Source organism: Pomacea canaliculata, linkage group LG8 (genome assembly GCF_003073045.1).
Source record: "Pomacea canaliculata isolate SZHN2017 linkage group LG8, ASM307304v1, whole genome shotgun sequence".
NCBI classification, from domain to species: domain Eukaryota; kingdom Metazoa; phylum Mollusca; class Gastropoda; order Architaenioglossa; family Ampullariidae; genus Pomacea; species Pomacea canaliculata.
The window spans coordinates 19,783,261-19,803,991 of NC_037597.1; the positions used below are offsets into that span (position 1 = coordinate 19,783,261).

General features: G+C 43.1%; 3 protein-coding genes across 3 annotated transcripts; all 3 read right to left on the reverse strand.

Moving 5' to 3' along the window:
• Positions 1-329: 329 nt before the first annotated feature.
• Positions 330-7,163, reverse strand: LOC112570227. The gene is made up of 11 exons (XM_025248570.1): positions 7,020-7,163; positions 6,483-6,675; positions 5,534-5,666; positions 4,981-5,124; positions 4,617-4,799; positions 4,094-4,251; positions 3,697-3,940; positions 3,334-3,430; positions 2,520-2,823; positions 2,171-2,360; positions 330-557 (listed from the first exon to the last, which is right to left on the reverse strand). Exons 1-11 carry the CDS (start codon positions 7,028-7,030, stop codon positions 448-450), a joined length of 1,767 nt encoding a protein of 588 aa, XP_025104355.1. The 5' UTR covers positions 7,031-7,163; the 3' UTR covers positions 330-447.
• A 2,920-nt stretch (positions 7,164-10,083) lies between these two features.
• Positions 10,084-14,667, reverse strand: LOC112570228 (DBH-like monooxygenase protein 1 homolog). Its single transcript, XM_025248571.1, has 9 exons — positions 14,519-14,667; positions 13,491-13,683; positions 13,023-13,155; positions 12,747-12,890; positions 12,369-12,551; positions 11,815-11,966; positions 10,837-11,080; positions 10,613-10,708; positions 10,084-10,252 (listed from the first exon to the last, which is right to left on the reverse strand). Exons 1-9 carry the CDS (start codon positions 14,527-14,529, stop codon positions 10,233-10,235), a joined length of 1,176 nt encoding a protein of 391 aa, XP_025104356.1. The 5' UTR covers positions 14,530-14,667; the 3' UTR covers positions 10,084-10,232.
• Positions 14,668-15,803: 1,136 nt separating this feature from the next.
• On the reverse strand, positions 15,804-19,787 carry LOC112570231 (DBH-like monooxygenase protein 1 homolog). The gene is made up of 8 exons (XM_025248573.1): positions 19,646-19,787; positions 19,311-19,492; positions 18,978-19,141; positions 17,270-17,513; positions 17,051-17,147; positions 16,482-16,788; positions 16,146-16,335; positions 15,804-16,003 (listed from the first exon to the last, which is right to left on the reverse strand). The coding sequence occupies exons 2-8, from the start codon at positions 19,426-19,428 to the stop codon at positions 15,897-15,899; spliced, it is 1,227 nt and encodes a 408-aa protein (XP_025104358.1). The 5' UTR covers positions 19,429-19,492; positions 19,646-19,787; the 3' UTR covers positions 15,804-15,896.
• Positions 19,788-20,731: the final 944 nt, after the last annotated feature.

Sequence of the window (20,731 nt, forward strand, 5' to 3'; positions counted from 1 at the left end):
AAATCTGTTTGTCTGTTGGATCTGTATGTCAGCGTTTCTGAATGTGTTTATACCTACTTCCATGTCTCCGTAAGTCAGCACACACACACATAGCAGCGCGCGCACACACACACACACACAAGTACACACATATACACAAGTACACACACACACACAAAAGTACACATGTGTTTGTGTGAAGTTTTACCAAACATTCACCAGATTTCGGAAGCGATCGAATCTTCCATTCCAGACATAAGAGTATTCATAAAGACTGTAAATTTTATGTGAACTTTCACGAGGACAGAAGATACAAACACTCAGAATCTCCTCCCTTGTTGAGAGAGAGGGGAGGAAACTAGGGGCAGACATTTAAAGTTTTGTTTTCTTGGTTTTCATAAGCGGTGAGGAGGTTGGTTTTGTCGATCATCGGCTTTTGTTTATGGTAAACAAAGCTCCATGCGCTGCTCAGCTCCAGGTCCGGAACCAAAACACAGAAAGCAACATGACTGGCGTGACCATGTTCATGCAAGCAGCCCCAGAGGCAAGATTCGAACTTGAAGGGTCTGGTTCCCTTTCTGAAAGTTTTTTAAAAGCATACGTAAATGTTACATAGGACAGTAACGATAACCATTATATATTAGTTAATAAAACTACAAAATCGAAATAATCATGAAATAGCGCATGTCGTTCAGCAAACGGGTGACACCACGGTAAACATCAAACACGCGCATGGACGAACAGGAAGAACGAGAAGGTACCCTAGATTACAAAAGGTATTTTTTAAATGAGTTTTAAGGTCAGTCTTGAGAACTTCTATGTATACAGGATCAGGTGTGAACACTGATGAAGTTCTCTTCTGATGCGTGGCACAGAGAGGAGGACAGCACCAGCGACCCGACAGGTGTCACGTGACCAGACAGATACCCTGAGGGCAAGGTTGTACAGACAGTCCACCCTCACTGTACTGGTGGTACAAGGGGCTAAAGCAGCGGTTCTCAACCTGTGGGTCGCGACCCCCTGGGGGGTCGCGACGTGCCTACAAGGGGGTCGCGAAGGTGGTCATTTTTTAAAAAAAGTTTCTTATACTGGTATTAGTGGAATTAGTTTACATTGTGTAACCGAGTGGTGCGGGGCTCAAACTCCAAATCTCTTCTTCCTATTCAAGTACACTGTCTCGGCATGCAGTGACTTCTCACTTCCAAAACTCAAAACACAATCTCCCTCTCAACAATTAAGCCTCCAATCTCCCTCCTCTCGCCTTTTGCCCTCTTTCTCCCCCAATCTCTCATCGCTGACTCCCCTATATTACACCACCATATTACAAACAACTGACAAGATGAATGCTTTCGTCCGAAAAATTTCGTTGTGGACTCAAAAGATACGCCAAGAAAATATTTTTGATATGTTTCCGTGCTTGTGTAAGTGCAAGGCTGACAACTTGAATCTTGATCAGGTGAAGAATGTAATTATTGCCCATCTAAACGGACTGCAAGAAAGGTTTCAGCATTATTTCGCTGAAATTGATGTGACTAAATACGATTGGATTCGTAATCCATTTCTGGCTGATCCTAGCACAAGCGGGTTGTCCACGCAAGAAGAAGAGCAGCTCATCGACCTTTCGAGTGACCAATCCCTGAAAATGGTCTTCAATAAACACCAGTGCCAACATTCTGGATTAGCATCAACGGTGAATATCCTCTCCTTTCTGAGAAAGCAATGAAAGTTCTTCTGCCATTTTCAACTTCGTATATGTGTGAGCAAGGATTTTCAGCATTGGCAGCACTGAAGTCGAAATACAGAAATCGTGTTGACGCAGAGGCTGAGCTGCTTCTTTATGCAACAGCAAGCAGGCTCAACCTTCTCATTAATCAAAGTGAGTGTCCAATAAAATAATATTTATTAGCTTTAGTAAAATTTCATTAACAGTTATACTTCTTGCAGATACGAACTTTGCTCTTCCGTTGTTGAATTGCATTGATTTCCTCGACGCGGCGTTCGAGGTTAGCTAAAGCTGCCCCCCCCCCCCGCTCTTCCACCGACCTAGCCGGCTAAGGGGGGTCGCGGACGTACCGGTGTTCGTCAGGGGGGTCGCCACATGTAAAAGGTTGAGAACCGCTGGGCTAAAGCAAGGTGGACGATGACAATGGAGGACCACACGGACTTGATGGTGTCTAGGAAGGGGTCTGACCTGAGAGGCTGTCCTTGTAGATGCTGACTTCACAGGGCAGGACACTTGACAACAGGGTTCTACCCGAGTCGTGGAGGGACAGGAACTGGTACTTGATGAAGTCCCACGCATCAGGGTTCTTCATGCACGGCTCGTGCTGCACGGCACGTGAGAACGCGGCTCTGCACTCCTGCGTGCACACTCCAAACGGCTGCGACAAAAAATAAATTTACTTTTGATCTCGTGTCACATGTGAAGCAGTCTGTTGGTTTGTCTGCACCCTCTATTTGCTGCCAACTGAAAGCGAGTTACACGGGTACTCATACATACATTACGTGACTGACATGATCACGTGACTGTTGGTGATTACCTTGCAGACGGCGGTGATGTTGTGGTAGACGCTGGTGGTATTTAGCGGCAGCCAGAACTTCCCCCACTCGTCGACATCACACCCCAGGTTTGTCTCCGGGTCACAGCTGATCAGGTTTCGATAGGCCGACACACACTGTTTGTTGGTTGGAAGGTTCTCGGCCGGGTAGAACGACAGAAAACCAAAACACATCTCGTCGGAGGTGCCCTCCCCTTCGAAGGTGGTGAAGGGTTTGTCGGTGGACTTGAAGTGACAGGTCGTCCTGACTACGTCCCCTGGCTTGACTACCACTGGCTCCGGGAACCTGAGACACGTGACAATGGAGTCCACGAACTCACAGAGTAGAAATAAATGTCTGAGAAAGGAGTAGGGCATACAGGACTCTGGACCCTCTAATGACAATGGAGTCCACGAAGACAATAAATGTCTGAGATTGGAGCAGGACACCCTCTAACACCTCACTCCCCAGCAACTAAAGATTACGGATACTAATATCCTTTGTCTACAAGACAATATGTTTATACAGGAATTTATGAATTTTTAAATAAAAATTTAGTCCTTTGACACATATTAGAGATAGCTTTCAAGGCTGAAAAGGTAGATAAAAATAAAGGATGCAACGAACTGTGCTGATAAATGCAAACACGTGAACCTATCTTCTGCACATGATTATGGATAATGTTACAGAACCAAACTTTTTCCCCAGAAAGAAACTGATAGTGGCAGAGAATGATAATTAAAGCCTAAAGTATAAAATAATTGATATTGCTAATGAAGATCAAATACTAATTAGTGAGCTGAAAAGCTTCCATACTGGTAGAATGTTGGGTTGTCGTAGTTGTAGGCAGGATCCTTGGCGAAGTATGTCAGCAGCTGACCGTCTCGATGATGTTCCAGGTACATGCTTTTGCCTGAACATATATCCATACATATGTACGTACACATATATTACCTACATAAATATGCGGACACACACTCAGTTAATTTCAGATCTTGAAAAAACGTTTGACCTTTTCCTACCAATATCTTGACCTCCTGCCCCACTAAAAGAAAAAAAAATTCAGTATTAACCTTACTGGAGCTTCTATATATATATCTGTCTACTTTGTCTACAACATTCCGTTTCAGATGAAGTTTGTTGAGTTGCTGGAATCAGTGGTAAATAAAGGGAGGTTACCCAGGTAGTGCATGTGGTTGAGAGCATCCACGACGTGGATGTCGCCTTTGAGAAGTTTCCTGGTGCACGTTGCTGTGCAGTCGGAGGTTGCTATGGTGAGGTTAGTGTAGGGAGGAATCTCCAGGTAATTTTGACCAGTCATTAGCGTGGCCAGGTTGTAAGGTCGGAGGTTAGGGGTGTAGTACAGGGTGATTCCAGAACTGTCCACGAAGTCAGACCGCAGCAAGGGGTTGTTCCAGTGGTACTGCACACACACAGCAAATAAGAACATTCTGTGAAGTTCCAGAAAAACATTTAAACTCACCATTAAACATAAAAACACACAGAAAAAAATATTCAACTACTAAATAATAGTTACATAATAAACGCAAACACGATAGAAGAATAGGGCAAACACCTGTATCATCATCCGTTTGTAACCCGTGGCCCCGACTTTATAACCTGCTTGTGGGTGAAAGCACTGGCCGTTCAGTCCCAGGGTCCAAATCCCGATGATATCAGCGCAGCCTCCCATGTTGCACTCGAACGGTTCTTTAACTGCATGGCCTGTCAACCCTGTAAACACTTCCTAATGTCAGATGAGGCCTAAAGGGTCAAAGGTTTACCAGAGTAAAGACGGATACTAAGCACGAAACTGCTGATGATAAGATAAATTGTCCTCACTGATTACTTTGTAATATAAATTTCTCATTATTTTCTAATATGAAACATGTCTTTTCCCAGAAATCCTGTCAGAAAAGGAGCCGACCAATAGGAAAACAGGGGACACCGGGTGTCATGTGTATACTTAATATCTTCATTGTCTCCGATGATAAGTAAAATATGAGGTGTCGATCTCACCAGCTGAGGACACTGGTTGACGAGATTAACAAGATTAACGAGACTAGCTCTGCTTCCACACAGAAAGATTGGATTTGTACCCTCTTGACACCCAAACAGCAGCATGTGGTGCATGACGTAGCTGTTGTTGATGATCGGGGTGGTGGCGATGATGTGGAAGTCGGTGGTGACGTTCTCGAAGTCGAAGAAAGAACACATGTAGGTGGTTTCCTTGGCAGGCACTGGGGTGGGCGGGATGCGCAGCTCCATCTTGCGGACATCCGCTGGAACCAATGGATGACAGTTGATAATCTTTTGATGTGTAGTGCATGATGTAATAACACAAAGTTGTGTCATTGCGTACAATCTAATAAAAACTATTAAACGTGTACACTGTACTAATATACCTGCGTGTATGATGATTAAACACCTGTGTACATGTGATTGTCTACCTGTATGTCTTACCTGTCGTGTTGAGCTGCTCGCACACAAACTCATTGCTCTTGCATGCTTCAGCTATCCAGTCTCTCTGAAATTTGTACACCTCACCCGGGGTGGCAGGGACTGGCTTATTCTGACATTCTTCACTTTCCAGTGGCTCGCAGACACCTGCAGTGAAGTCGTAACTGAACTTTCGACTGACAGAGGCTTCAAATGTTTTATTATAATGTCATTAAAATATTTTAAACATGAATTATTTTTCGATAGGTTTTGCTACTCTAAAGGCTGAGAAATAATATTTCGTAAGAGAAAGGGTTCAGGTTGTATCTGTATTACATTATAGGTACCCTGCAACCACCAAACAGATCACCTGTAGACTACTTTTGTTTCCTGTTCTTTAACTCATTATCTACTAGCAACCAGCACCTCAGACATCAGGTAAAGAATTTCATGAAGTCGACGGCGGAGAAGAAGTTACAGTTCTCATCAACTGGCTTCTCGTTAAAACAGACACACAGATGATGATAATTCCTCAACCGTGTATTACAAGCTCGTCATAAACCTTTCACAAACCTACCTGGGTGCGTGATGCCGATGGTTCTCTCAGGTGTGGTGCCAGGTGTCCAGACACACCTGGGGTCCCCCAACTCCTCGCCGTTAGTTTTGCCATCTCCATCAGAGTCTGCCTGACATAGGTCTCTTGTCCACACCTGCATCAGCAACAAAGGATCCTATTTACTTTATATGTGTATTAACCTTCATTTACATCTGCTTACATGTTGCGTGCGTTCCTGTATGTGTTGTTGTTGTTGTTGTTATTATTCTTTGTGTTTATACTTTTTGTCCAGCGCTTTGATGATGAGATAAACACTATATGAATAAATTTTATTAAAATAACTTTATTATGACCTGTATTATTTACAAGTCAGCTAACATTCTTTGCCACCTTTTCTCCTTTCACGAGGTTGACGACTGACTGGGGCAACTCCAAGTGTGTCCTACATTATCTCACGAGGGGATGTCAACTGTCAGGCTGCTCCCCCTGTTTGACCCCAAAATGTTATCTGTGTTTTGTGTTACCAGCTCTCAACATCGGTGATAAATTATTAGAAAATGAATCCCGCACAGATTGGTAGGGTGACAAGGTTGTCACATGATCACCGACACCAGTGCTATCCTGCATGACTGTTGACTGAACTAACAAAATCCGTCCGTCCGTCCGTCCACCTGACGATCTTGACTAAGACTTGTATTTGGGGTTAGGATTTGTATCTCGAGCATCCTGTAAAATTTATCTAGGGATTATTTTCGGGGTAGATTTTTTCGGTTCAAAATGCTACGTGTATATGCATGCGTGCACGTGCACCTGTGTGTTTCTGCATGCCCACACACTGTCAGTGACAACGGTTCCTTGTATACCCCATTATTAATATTCTGGTCCTTAGTGGACTGTCGGACTTGTCTACAGTTTGTCTTAATGCCTGGCGAGTGTCGGTGTCCACACAAAAGTCAAGACAATCACTCACGTGACCGGCCTTTTCAAACGCTACCCCGAAGACATTCCTGGAGCCACCACCCTGACTGTTGAGGTGGCCCACCCCGTGCCACAGGTAGTTGTCCTTACACGGGTGGGGCACCCGAACTCCGTTGGGAATGCGGTCGCTGTAGTCCTTGAACCCGGCGACCCATGAGACGAAGACAAGCAGGATGACGAGGTGTCTGGAATCAAAATGAGGGACAGAGTTATTGTTCTTGATGAGATCTTTTACTTATTCTAAATTTTTCAAGAATTCAATTGAAGGCACCATTTCTGGGGTTCGTCTCAGTTGTCCGACTGAGTCTGCTATTGTGTGACATGTGACCGATCCTGCTACTGTGGGAGGCATGACTGCGTTTTTTTTTCAACGTATGACACTACGTTCCTGTGCCTTTTATAGACAATAAAGATGAATTAAACTGAATTATAGATGGAAAAAATTCTGAACTAAAAAGTTCCTGTCATTCTAGTTTACATTTACAGACACAAAACCCGCGAGAATGAAAAATGATGTACGACAACTCGCCTCACGACCATTGCGGACACTCCGACAGTTGTGGTTTCCGTGGAAGTGGTCCACTGGGTGCAGTTGTGTTCTGCTGGTTCTCCTCCAGTGACCGCAAGACGAGGTATGGGATGTCTGTCACCAGATGTCACCCAGGCCCGTAGGGAGGTGTCTTTAAAAGTGATTCAAATGTCACGTGACTTAGTGACATCAAATTTCGCAAAACAGTAACAATATTGCACTGGACGAGGGCTTATTGCGCAAGGCTCTGACGCCCGTCAGTTCTGGACTGATAAGACCAAATTTACAAACGTGTGTCACACGTGCCGCTGACTAAAGGATAAAGTCCGAGATTGTAACATCAGGAGGGAAGGGAAACACTCAGTAACATTCCAAGTTTTCTAGTTTCACATTTTTATTTTGTTGACTGACGTTTATTCGCCATACCTGTGATGCGGAGTTGTCTGTGCCCTGGTGTAATCTATCTGACCTCTTCACGTACAAAAGAGTAAAGGGTATCCCCTAATCTTTTTCAGGTGTTCGGGTGGTTGGAGGGCGAGGTGTTGGAGACTTCACTTTTTTCGGGGACAACTTTTACATGGGGGTGGTGCCGGTCCTCTCCCCTCGCCGCCAATCCTCCATGGAATCAGGTCCCCGTTCCCGCCAGTTGAGTCGACTGTGGAAAAGTTTGCTGCGATAATGGGGTATTGAACCAACGATAATAATAATAATACCAGTATCAGCCTATTTTCCCATGTGGACTTTTTCTTTCTTGAAGTAAAAACTTCCTTGCAAATCTTTAAAATTAATTTTAAAACATCTTTCTAGAAAACGAACAAAAAAGATAGATTTCAGTGATGACTGACACACCGCGTATGTCTTCCGGTTGCAAGAGATATCAATGCAACTGTTAATGTAAAGCACTCTAAACCTTTATTCCAGAGAAAAGTTTTCTTTTCTAGCTTCAAAACCATTGAGAGTGAGCAAGGATCGAGTGAACTCGCCTCACGACCATCGTGTAGTTTCCGTGGGACTGACCTGTCAGTGTAATGGTCCACTTGATATTTGTGTTTAGAAAATGGAGTTTATTTCTTTTGGACTCCTGTTTCTAGCTATTCTTCGGGGACGTGGCGATATTTTATTAATTTTTTCCTTTTTTGTCCAGTGGTCACGTGGTAGGTGCCAAGTCACATGAGATTTCGTTCAATATGGCGGTGGTTGTGGTGCCTGTCAGTGGTTGACATGAGAACAAATATTTGAGTGGGTCCCACACTACATTGTTGAGGTACAAGGGGAAGTAACCACGTGGTCAGACATTCCAACATCACGAGAAAAGTGCGAGGATGAAACTGAGGCAAGAACCTCGTAACACATCCTTGGTCCGCACCGAGAAAACAACATTTGTTGTTTGTTTGTTCTACTAATAGTTTATTTCTTTTTTAAACAATGAACACGCAACAGCTATAATAAATGTTTCATAAAGCAATGATTACATGAAGAGTTTAAAATGTTTTATTTCATCATATTTAGAGAAATACCAATAATATGATGGCTAGAGCTTCTGAATGTTGCAGTGTTAAAGTATTGAACTATCCTTTGTTATAGAATTTTCTGGAAGCATGACACAGCTGCATGAATGTTCGGGTTCTTCGTTGCATCCACAAAGTGTTGATGATGAAGTATTCAGTACAAACACTCCAGCAGCTCAGCCTTGGGCAAATCGTCCTCGGTCCTCAGACTCTGTTTATCTCGAGCAAAGTCCTGTGTCCGTGGGTCACGTGCGGGTCCACAACTGAAGTCCAGAGGTCAGCAGCACAAACAATGTGGCGACAACCGTCGTCCACCCGACTCCAGAGGCGCAGCTGCGACTTGAGAGCTCTGTCCCAAGACAACAAGCTCACACAGCATTTCACAATGTCAAACAAAATGAATTAAAATACTTGTAATAATAGTAATCTCAAATTCTATCTAAACAAATATTTTGTTGATTGCTGAGTACCTTCTGTTGTTGTTTGTCGCCTACCTGGTAAACCCACACCTGGATATCGGTGTAAATTGTTAAATTTTCTGTTTGGGTATAGAATGCTGATATTTTCAAATAATTTGTGTTTTCTCGAAGATGTGTGTGTGTGTGAGAGAGGAAAAAAAAAAGTGCAGTAAAGAGAGGACTCTCACCTGTGAGTCTGTCTTTGTAGATGCTGGCTTCACAGGGCAGGATACTCGCCAGGAAGTCTCTACCCGCGGGATGTCGGGTAAGTAACCGTTGCTTGACGAAGTCCCATGTGTCCTGAGTCTTCATGCACGGCTCACTCGCCATGGCATCCGTCAGCGCTGTCTGGCACTCTCGGGTGCACACCTTGAATGGCTGACATACACACATAACATAATAATAATAATAATAATAATAATAATAATAATAATAATAATAATAATAATAATAATAATAATAATAATAATAATAATAATAATAAGCAGGAAGAGAAGGTTCCCATGCGCATCTTTAGTCTTCGTTACGCTAACCAACCAATGCAAGCAAAACTCATGGTCACGTGATCTTTGGAAGTTTGGCCTTTTATCGTTATGCGAATGAGGATAATGATTATAATAATAATAATAATTTGTAGAACTTCTTGTCCCATGAAGTTGCAAGTTTAGTCCCCCCATGCATGAAAGACTACAAGTGAACCGACAGTCAACAGAGGTCAGCAAACAGAGGACAGCAAAACAAACATGGATGAAGACGAAGATGGAGAAGTGAAGAGTGCGCACAGTAGTACAGTATTTATGAAAAATAATTTCTTAAAGAGAGTGGTTTCGAGGTGGGACTTGAAAGCTTTTAACGTAGGTACAGGTCTATTCCATCAACAGAAGTTTTCCTAAGTAGACACGGGTGAGTCGATGGTGACATGCGCAAAGCATGGTGAGGGTGCTCGCAGGTGGTTGTGGTTACCTCACAGACTGCGGTGATGTTGGCGTACAGGCTGGTGGTGTTGAGTGCCAGAAAAAACTTTCCCCTCTGTTCCCAGTCACATTCCATGTAAGACTCCTGGTCACAGTCGATGATGGACTTGTAGATGGACACGCACTCCTTTCCGTGCGGAATGTTTTCCGCCGGGTAGAAGGTCAGAAACCCGTAACACATTTCATCGGAAGTTCCATCGCCTTGAAAGGTGGTGGAGGGCTTGTCAGTGGATTTAAAGTGACATGTCGTCCGGATGACATCCCCTGGCTTGACTACCACCGGCTCCTGGAACCTGAGATGTGACATGGACATGCTACACCACGTGACGAGAGGAGGACGATGGGACGTGATGATGTCATAGAGTACAGGACACAGGACAGTGAGTGGTTGTAATACAGGAAAATACAGACTTTGTACACAACATAAGGAATATATATATAGGTTTGGGAACAGTTAAGCTTAAAGTGGTTTCTCTCGTCATGCCACACCCGCACGCGGGTACAGACACACATACACACAAACTGCTTTGTTATGTTACAGGCAAGTTCTAAAAAGTGTTTAAGAATGTCCGGGCCTGTGGGCCAGTGGGAAGTGCTAATGTCTAATTACCCATTTAAATACCTAATTAATGTGACCTGAGTAGCTTGCGTACATGTGGAGCGTTGGGTTGTCGTAGTTGTAGGTGGGGTCTTTGCCAAGTACGTCAGCATCTGACCGGCGCGATGATGTTCCAGGTACATGCTCTTACCTGTGTACAAACATGCAGACAGAGTAAACAGACTGCTGAGTTGTTTGAGTATCCTAACCTGACAGACCAACCGACAAAATTCACGTCCATCGACATTTTTGGTGGATTTCAAACAAAGAGACATTTACCCAGGTAGTGCATGTGGTTGACTGCCTCGGTGATGTGGATGTCGCCGTGGAGAAGCTGCTTGGTGCAGGTGGCCGTGCAGTCGGAGGTTGCTATGGTGAGGTCAGTGAATGGAGGAATCTCCAGGTAATTCTGACCGGTCATCAACATACCCAGGTTGTGAGGTCGGAGGTTAGGGGTGTAGTACAGGGTGAGTCCAGAACTGTCCACAAAGTCTGACCGCAACAAGGGGTTGTTCCAATGATACTGCAGGACAAAGCAAATTAAGATTTGTTTTCACTTTTCAAGAAGAATACAGTTTACAGTTCCGTCCGAGTTGCTTTCTACCTCTTACTCTTCCAGCTGCAACTTTATTGTCATCTTTCGATCTCTCACTTCTTGGTCAAATTCAGTTGTGTGGGGTCAATGAACTTGAGATGAACTCCAGGTATTCTTCACCCCAAAATTTGCAATGAAGAGGAGATAAAGAGGGGGGTGGAGTTGCAGACATTTCTCTCTCTCTCTCTCTGTCTTTCTATCTCTCGCTCGCTTGTTGAATGCCATGTCATGTCAAATTATATTGTCCCCGTTTGACTGCGTACAAGATTTACATCGAACTTTCCTCTGGCTATGATTGTTTCATTTGGTGTCAGCGGTAGCATCTTAAATGCAGAAAAATATCTTAACATGATCAGGAGCAATGCACATTTGTCACACATAGTCTATAGGAATTTGATTCGACAACGAATGTTCCTGCCATGTTTGGTGGGGATTGGATACATAATATACATATAATGTACATAATGTTATTAGTTATCACCACAAACACATCGCTTCACTCTGCATTGTTTACAGACTAGAACACAATAAACCACAATTTCTGCATCTGGGAAAACACAGACAGCTGAAGTGAAACGCATAAAAGAAAGAAACAACTTGTACTCAATTATTCATGAATCGCTAGCAACAAACTATAAAGCTAACAAATCAAGCTCACCAACCTGTATCAGCAACGTTTTGTAACCGTTGGCACCGACTTTAAAACCTGCCTTTGGGTGGAAGCACTGACCGCTCAGCCCCAAGGTCCACGCACCTATGATGTCACTGCAGCCTCCCATGTTGCACGGGAATGGTTGTTTACCTCTGCCACCATCTTTCAAAAACATATAAACAGATGCCGGTGGACACAGCGATGAAAGGCGCACCCAGTCCCCAAAGTCCACATACCCGTCTAAGTTCCAGCTAGCTCAGTGTTTGGTATTCAAGTGTTCAATGGCAAGATCCAATAGTTCAATTCTAAACACATTAAAGAACGACCAGTGTGTGTGTGTGAGAGAGAGAGAGTCGGTGTGTGGGTGTGTTCTTGAGGGACTCCGTGGACAAACACTCTATACGTTAGTTTCTATTCTTACTGCCTCAGACGATAACAATAATAAACATAAATATTGCAAAGTATCAGACCCTTTGGCTGTAATTCTAAAGGAACACAGATTAACTTTAGAAAAAAATTATTGTGAAGTTGTTAAAGTAAACATCAACATAAGTGAAGCCGTACCGCCACGACACCCGAACAGCAACATGTGGTGCATGACGTAGCTGTTGTTGATGATCGGGGTGGTGGCGATGATGTGGAAGTCGGCGGTGTCGTTCTCGAAGTCGAAGAAAGAACACATGTAGGTGGTTTCCTTGGCAGGCACTGGGGTCAGCGGGATGCTCAGCTCCATCTTGCGGACATCCGCTGCAACAAAGTTAAATGAAGGAACTAGAGTGTTGTTATCAAATATCTAAACACGCAGCTGTACGGATATTGCAGTTTTAACCCAAATTACAGAAGCGAACTACTTTTTGTATTTCTGATGTGAACTGTCACGTGGGTTGTATGTGCCCAATGGTTCAGTTTTATGTCCCTCTGCTCAACAGTGTGTTTGTTTACCTGTCGTGTTGAGGTGTTCACACACAAACTGATCGCTTTTGCAGGCGTCGGCTATCCAGTCTCTCTGAGATATGTACACCTCACCCGGGGTGGCAGGGACTGGCTTCGTCTGGCATTGTTCGCTTTCCATTGGTTCGCATACACCTGCAGTGAAGGAAGGATGGCAACTAAAGTGATTTAAAGTATTGTTATTATCTTTGTATTGCTAATTACAATATTTTAGTCAAATCTTCTTCATCATTCTCTTGCTACTTCTATAACATTGTACAGACTCACCTGGATGAGTAATGCCGACAGTTCTCTCAGGTGTGGTGCCAGGGGTCCAGACACACCTGGGTTCCCCCAGCTCCTCGCCGTTAGTTTTGCCATCTCCATCAGAGTCTGCCTGACACAATTCTCTTGTCCACACCTGCAGAGGACAAGATAATGAGATATTTTGTAAAAGATGTTTTTATTTCATGTAATAATTAATTACGACAAAACATTAAATATTTGTTTCAGTGTCCACCACTCTCCTGTGCCTTACGAATAAATTTCCCGTCCTGCCTTTCTAGAGACATAGTAAAGTATTTCATTTGCATTTTACTTTAAAATAAAATAATTTGTTTCATTCATTGTGTCGGGTACGTGTAGTCACATACTGTACATGAGTTAACGGTTAGGGTGACAGTAAAGAGTAGAAGGCAGCAGTACAGTCTATCGCGTACCATCGCCATAGTTACTCCAAGAAAGACAATCACTCACGTGACCAGCCTTTTGGAACGCTACTCCAAAAACATTCCTGGAGCCGCCACCCTGACTGTTCAGGTGGCCCACCCCGTGCCACAGGTAGTTGTCCTTACACGGGTGGGGCACCCGAACTCCGTTGGGAATGCGGTCGCTGTAGTCCTTGTACCCGGCGACCCATGAGACGAGGCCGAGCAGGACGACGAGGTGTCTGTGGACAGAGCAATAGTGACAGTCATCTTTCTTTTCGAGCTCTCACTCCAACCCAGTGTTTATTTGAATTTTTGAGAATTATCCACTGGTTTAGAGATCCGAAGGGAGAAACAGATGACAGATGACAAGATGTCATCACATCGGTAGGAAAGAACAACAGTTATCTTTTCTTTTGCCCTCTCGTATCACAGTCCTGTTTCATTGCTAATTTGAAGTATTACAGAATGTTCCACTTTCAGTGTTTCCAGAATCTGACACCTACAGAATCCGGGTCTGTGTCTATTCAAGTGAAAGAGCAAAACAATGGGTCGGTGAGTGTGAGCACTCTTGCACTCAGCAAGCCATCCCATAATGAGGACACTTTGCTGCTAGAGTTCAACATTTGGTTGTTTATTCCTCTACACTTCTACTCCAAGTCTGCTTTGGCCTCACAACCGTCCTCCTCCCCTGAGTTGCTGTCAAGTGCCTGGCTGGCAATGGTGTCAGCTGGTTTGTACATGGTGTCCTTTGTTGCTGGCTCGCCATCAAACACTATTTCTTTCCCCTTAGTAATTAAGGAACACGTCGTTGGAATTCCAGAAGATGACTAAGTAATTTTACAAACAAAATGAAGAAAATCGTTGTTTTTGCTTCAAACATTTTAAAGAATTTAAAGAATGTTTATTAGAAATCAGATATCCAGCCTTATGAAATGCACTGTCACCGAAAACCTGAATGTCCTGCAAACTCTGCTGTCAACCTCTTGCAATGTTGTTGTGATATCAACTGCCATCACATTCACAGCAACAAACCAAAGGGAAGTGAAAAAAGAATTGTCTATTAAATCAACTTGCCTCGCTACCATTGCAGTCCTTGGTGTTGGTCCCGTCGATTTAACTCTCTCTTCCTTCCTTCCTTCTCTGTCTGCAGTGAGCTGAGAGTGATGTTTCTATTTTTGAGATCCTTTTGTTTACAGGGTCACGTGCCTAACGAGTAGCGGTCACGTGGTAGTATTGTATTCATGTGCCAACCCCTCAGCCAATGTTACTTGGTACACATCCCTCCCTCCTGTCAGGTTTAAAGGGTCTTCAGCACTCTTGACTAATTTCACTAATTTACAGTGCACAGTGTCAAAGGGCAGAGTTCAAGAGCAGTTCATTGTCTTCAGTCTGGGTTTGCAACGTATGTATCACAGCAAACTATCTCTGACTCATATTTTATTGCCCTGATTACTTGACTCATATAACGCAGATAAATGCAGTTTACCCTAGTTTGCAAATGTAAATTGGTAACAGATATATATAATAACAGATATATATATATATAATAACTATTTATCTGGCTGTTAAGAGAAGGAGAGATAAGCATCAATAAGCATTAACAAGTGCTAATACTTGTCGGAAAGGGACGAGGTATGAGAAAAGTTTTAAAATTATAACTGAATCGTTTGTGCTCATTACTTTCGTCTTATTTTTCTTGATGCCATTGTAATTTTTGTAATTATTTCAAATGTGAATTATTGGAGACAGCGTGTACATGTCTATGGCAGTCAGCAGAAAAGAACCAAGATTGGGTTATTTTAACTACTTTATATTTTATGTCCATGAAAAGAATATTTAAACAAAGAAAAAGAATGATTTATTTCGACAATCCATGAATGAGACACAAAGATTGTAAAAAGACTCAAGCACAGTTTTTAAAAATGCTTCTTAATCATTCAAACTTTCATCCACAATAGTAGAAAAGAAATATTCTGTGCACACATTATACAGAATGACAAGACGCATCTTAAAACTGGCTTCAGATGGTAGTTCATACATAATTAGATATTTATAGATATAACAAACAACATTACTGTATCCTTCAGCAATCCTAGCATTTGTCGATGTACTCCACAGTCATCACTAACAAAGGGAGGTAATTGATGAAGCAATGATCCGTTTACCTCCCTTCCCTTCCAATGACTTATAAAGTGCTCTTCCCAGATAAACAGAAGTTTCATTTGGAAGGTCAAGAAGGTTATAAGTCAAGTTTAAAGTATTCAGTTGTAGCTGTCTGGTAGTAATCATCGGGTGTAACTTTCATGGTAAGACTTCAACTACACTGCTAGCAGTCACACAGTGAATCGAAAACATATCATCAGATATTTTCTTGTTTAATGGACTTGTGCAGTTTACATTTCTACTCTTATAATATTTTCGTTTAATTATTTGTTTCTCGGCAGTTTGCTGCTCAGTTCCACAGCCAGATGCCGGACACAGACGCCGTGAGGGCGAGTAACAGAGAGGTGAGCTGCATGTTGCCGGCACCAGACAAGATGGGATTTTGGGGATCTGCTCCTACAGGACAAAAATAGAAAAAAAACCATGAATGTCCTCGTCTGCCCATGCGCAATTATTTCACAATGTCGAGGCAGTAAACACAAACACTATAACAAAAACTGTTTCCTGTAAAAATTCAGGAGAGGAAGCTTGATAATACCTGTCAGACTGTCCTTGTACAGCTCCACCTGGCAGGGCAGGATGTTGGCCAGGAGTGTCTGTCCCAAGGCATTCTGACTGAGGACACGATACTTCAAGAGCTCCCAGGAGTCCTGGTGCTTCATGCAAGGCTCCCTCAACATGGCGGCCGTGATCGCAGACTTGCATTCGTCCGTACACACTCCTAACGGCTGGAAGGAAAAATATCATGAGGTATGGATCATGGGATATCCGCTAAAACTATCGTCTCTGGAATTAACAAAATGATTCTATGACCGGTTGTTTACAACATGATTCTGAAATCAGGTAAACCATCAGAGAAGCCAGTCGCTCCTACCCTGCAGGCTCTAGTGATGTCTTGGTAGACAATGGTCGAGTTGAGATATTGCGCCGAAAACTTTGTCCTCTCTGCCTGGACACATCCCATCTGTGTTTGTGGGTCGCAGTTGATGACGGTTTTGTACATCGACACGCACTGCTTCCCAGTCGGCATGTTCTCCGCTGGATAGAAGGACAGGAAGCCAAAGCACATCTCGTCAGGAGTTCCCTCCCCCCAGAAGGTGGTGGTGGCCTTGTCCGTTGATTTGAAGTGACACGTGGTCCTGATCACATCCCCAGGTTTGATCACGAGCGGCTCATCGAATCTACAGAGTAGGTAGGTATAACATAACACAGTATTGTTCACCGAATGAAATCGGTTTGGAGCTTTGGACTAATTTTTTTAAACTTCAATTGAAGTTTCTAAATAAAGTTCCAATCCGTAAGGATGTATTCCAAAAAAATCTGATGAGAAGAGTGTGAGTTGTGTAAATATTGTAAATAATGAGAGTTGATAAACTGTAAATACTGTAACCAGTAGAAGAATTAGAATGTAAATATTGTTATGAATCTGAACAATGTTCTTACTTGAACATCAGTGGACTGTCGTAGCTGTAGGCAGATTCCTCTGTGATGTATTTCAACAACTTGTTCTGGCGATGATGTTCTATGTACATGCTCTTGCCTAAAAACACAAACAACAACATCAATCATTCTCATCGACGATCGAGGTCGTCCTCATTAACTAATATTGCAGAAATAACCTGGCATCATTGGCATTGAGAAATGATAGTGAAGGGAGATTACCCAGGTAGTGCATGTGGTTGATGGCGTCAGTGACGTAGATGTCGCCCGTGAGGAGAGTTCTGGTGCACGTGGCCGTGCAGTCGGACGTTGCTATGGTGACGTCAGTGTAGGGAGGGATCTGCAGGTAACCTTGCCCAGTCATTAAAGTACCCAGGTTGTAGGGCCGCAGGTTAGGGGTGTAGTACAGGGTGAGTCCAGAACTGTCCACGAAGTCAGACCGCACAAAAGGATTGTTCCAGTGGTACTGGCGGCAGAATTAATGACGGTTAGCATGGAGGATACACACATTTAAACTGTCCTCTGGTTCCTTCTCTGTTTTTATAAACAGTTAGCCATCATTCTAGTAAGAAATGACAGTATCAGTATCAAGACATAAACATGAGTTCACCAAGTGAAAATTAAAGTAATCCGCAAAATAAATTTAACTTTTACAGTTGTATTCTAAAGTGTGCAGTAACGGTCGTCGGCCTGCTGTCTCATGATCCAAACCCAGATGTACAAAAATTTCTGCTTTTGATCTTCCACATCAACTGGTTCTGTGGATAATGGATTTTTAGACTTGCAGACGACAGATGGTGTATGTAATAGTAATTATTCTAATATTGTTGTTACAAGCACAGGGTCTCCACAAGGCTGTTGTCTATCAACCCTGTTGTTTATCATGTACACTGACAGCTGCAGAAGTACAGAGGAGAACAGCTTCCTCGTTAAGTTCTCTGATGACACTCCATCGTTAACTCTTTAGCAGACACATAAGAAAGATTATAGTAATGCCTTAACAAATTATGTACAGTGGTGCTACGAGAACTTTCTGGAAATAAATGTAGAGAAAACAAAAGAAGTAAACACAGACTTTGGGAGAATCAAAGAGAATTGTGTTGCTCCCAGTGTGATACACAGTAAACCTGTTAAAATTGTTAACCCTTTCAGGTACCTGGGAACTATTTCTGATTGCCAGCTAAAATTGAATTTAAACACCGAACACATTGCAAACTTAGACAATAAAGAATGTACCTTCTTCGTAAGCTCAATAGTTTTTCAGTTAAACAAGCGATCTTAGGCCGTTTCTACCAGTCGTTTATTGAGAGTCTTTTATATTTTTCATTTGTATGCTGCTGTCGAAATCTCTCTGTCTATGATGGAAACAGTGTAAGTGTGTTCTAAGATAATTGGTTTTGGACAGAGGGATTTAACGTCTTTTTGTGATCCACAAAGAGAAAAGCTTCACGCATTTTGTCTATACCTGAACTTGTACTAACGAGAGAATTTTATTATTAGGCTCAGGTAAACGATATTCCATGCCAATATGCAAAGTAACAGACACCTGAAATCGTTTGTGCCGTCTGCGGTCCAGCTGCTCAAACTCAGATGAAGTGTCAGTGGTGTGTGTGTGTGATGTTGTAGATGCGCACATGATTATTCTTGATGCAAGTTGGTCATTTGTTTATAGTATATGTATATAATATTTGCCTCCTTTCATGTGCTAACGTATATCTTAACGCTGCACCTTGAGGAGACCTTGTTCTACTTTATTTTAAACTTTACTCTAACTAGAGCACCTTCCCATCACTCAATTGCCCACTGGGACAAATAAAGTTTATCATTGTCATTGTCATTGACCAACACTGATTCGAATCCACTGGGTAAACGTACACACACACATGCACTTAAGCTCAAAAGCCGCCAGTACTTAAGCATGATACCTCACCTGTAGCATCATCCTCTTGTAGCCAGTTGCACCAACTTTGTAACCCGCCTGAGGAGACAGGCATTTCCCGTTGAGTCCCACTGTCCAAGCGCCGATGATGTCATTGCACCCTCCCATGTTGCACTCGAACGGTTCTCTGGCTGCACGGCTGCTGTGTTGCGAATCTATGATTGTAAATAATCAAATGCTTTGTCAGTGTCTATATGGTTAGAGAAATCATCAAATAATCAAATGTATTGTTTTACAATTAATTGTAAATAATCAAATCCTTTGTTAATGTCTATATGGTTAGAGAAGACAAGTTCGTTAATCACAAATGTTTCTTCAACTTACTATCAGGACACCCGAACAGCAGCATGTGGTGCATGACGTAGCTGTTGTTGATGATCGGGGTATTGGCGATGAGATGGAAGTCTCGAGTCACGTTCTCGAAGTCGAAGTAGGCGCACATGTAGGTGGTTTCTTTGGCAGGGACTTTGGTGGTGGGATGCGCAGCTCCATCTTGCGGACGTCGGCTGAAAGGAATGAGAGAGGGTAATAATGATAAAGCTGAGAAATGCTGCCGTGCACAGAAAGAAGCCTAGAAGAACAGCCACCAACAAACCAGTTTAAATAGACACTGGCAGGTACATAAGCAATTAGTTTGTAAGAATGTTTGAAGTCAGCACCTGTCGTCTTGAGCTGTTCACAGACAAGCTCGTCGCTCTTGCAGGCGTCAGCTATCCAGTCCTTTTGATATTTGTACGCCCCTCCTGCCGTGGGCGGCATTGGCTTCATCTGGCATTGCTCACTGTCAAGTGGCTCACAGATACCTGTCATTACACAGCAACAACTTTACACTGACTAATTAGCGAAGTTTGTACTGCAGTCGGTTTGTACCGTTGTATTGCATCCCAAATGTACAACAATTTGTACAAACTCACTCCTTGATGAATCTGTACATGGTGCAGAGACCTACCTGGATGCGTGATGCCAGTAGTTTTGTCAGGTGTGCTTCCACGTTTCCAGACACACCTGGGGTCCCCCAGCTCCTCGCCATTTGTTCTACCATCGTCATCAGAGTCTGCCCGACACAGGTCTACTGTCCACGTCTGCAAAATGGCCGTGAAGAGTCACTGACAGGGGGACACGTGCTCACCACATATGTACATATGATAATATCACCGGCAATATTTCTGGACACGTTTCAGTCGCCGAGTCTGTTCACCTGAAATACCTACTAATACAGTCTTACTACAGTCTCGACGACCAGAATATTATAGTGTGCTGAGTAGCGACCGTTTGTCGCAAAGGTCCTGTTAATACTTTTCCAGTATAATAAAGCAATGAAACAGCATTTTTTTAATGCTCGGAGATACGTACAACCCTCTTTTTCTCATATGTAATATAAAGACAATTGTTTGTCAAGCTGGTATTTGATGTCATACTGCCGTTTTCATGTGTACTGTAGGAGTCGTTTTGTAGAGTGAGTTCACAATGACTCACGTGATTAGCCTGGGCGAAAGCAAGGCCAAAGACGTTCCTGGAGCCGCCGCCCTGACTGTTTATATGGCCCACCCCGTGCCACAGGTAGTTGTCTTTACACGGTTGGGGCACCCGCACTCCGTTAGGTATAAAATCCTCGTAAGTCTTGTAGCTCCAGACACACGGCAGGAAGCACAGAAGACTCAGGACAAAGGTTTGTCTGAAACAAGATTGAACACGATGTCGAGAAGAACAAACTATAAAACCTTTATATACACGGTAAGTAAATA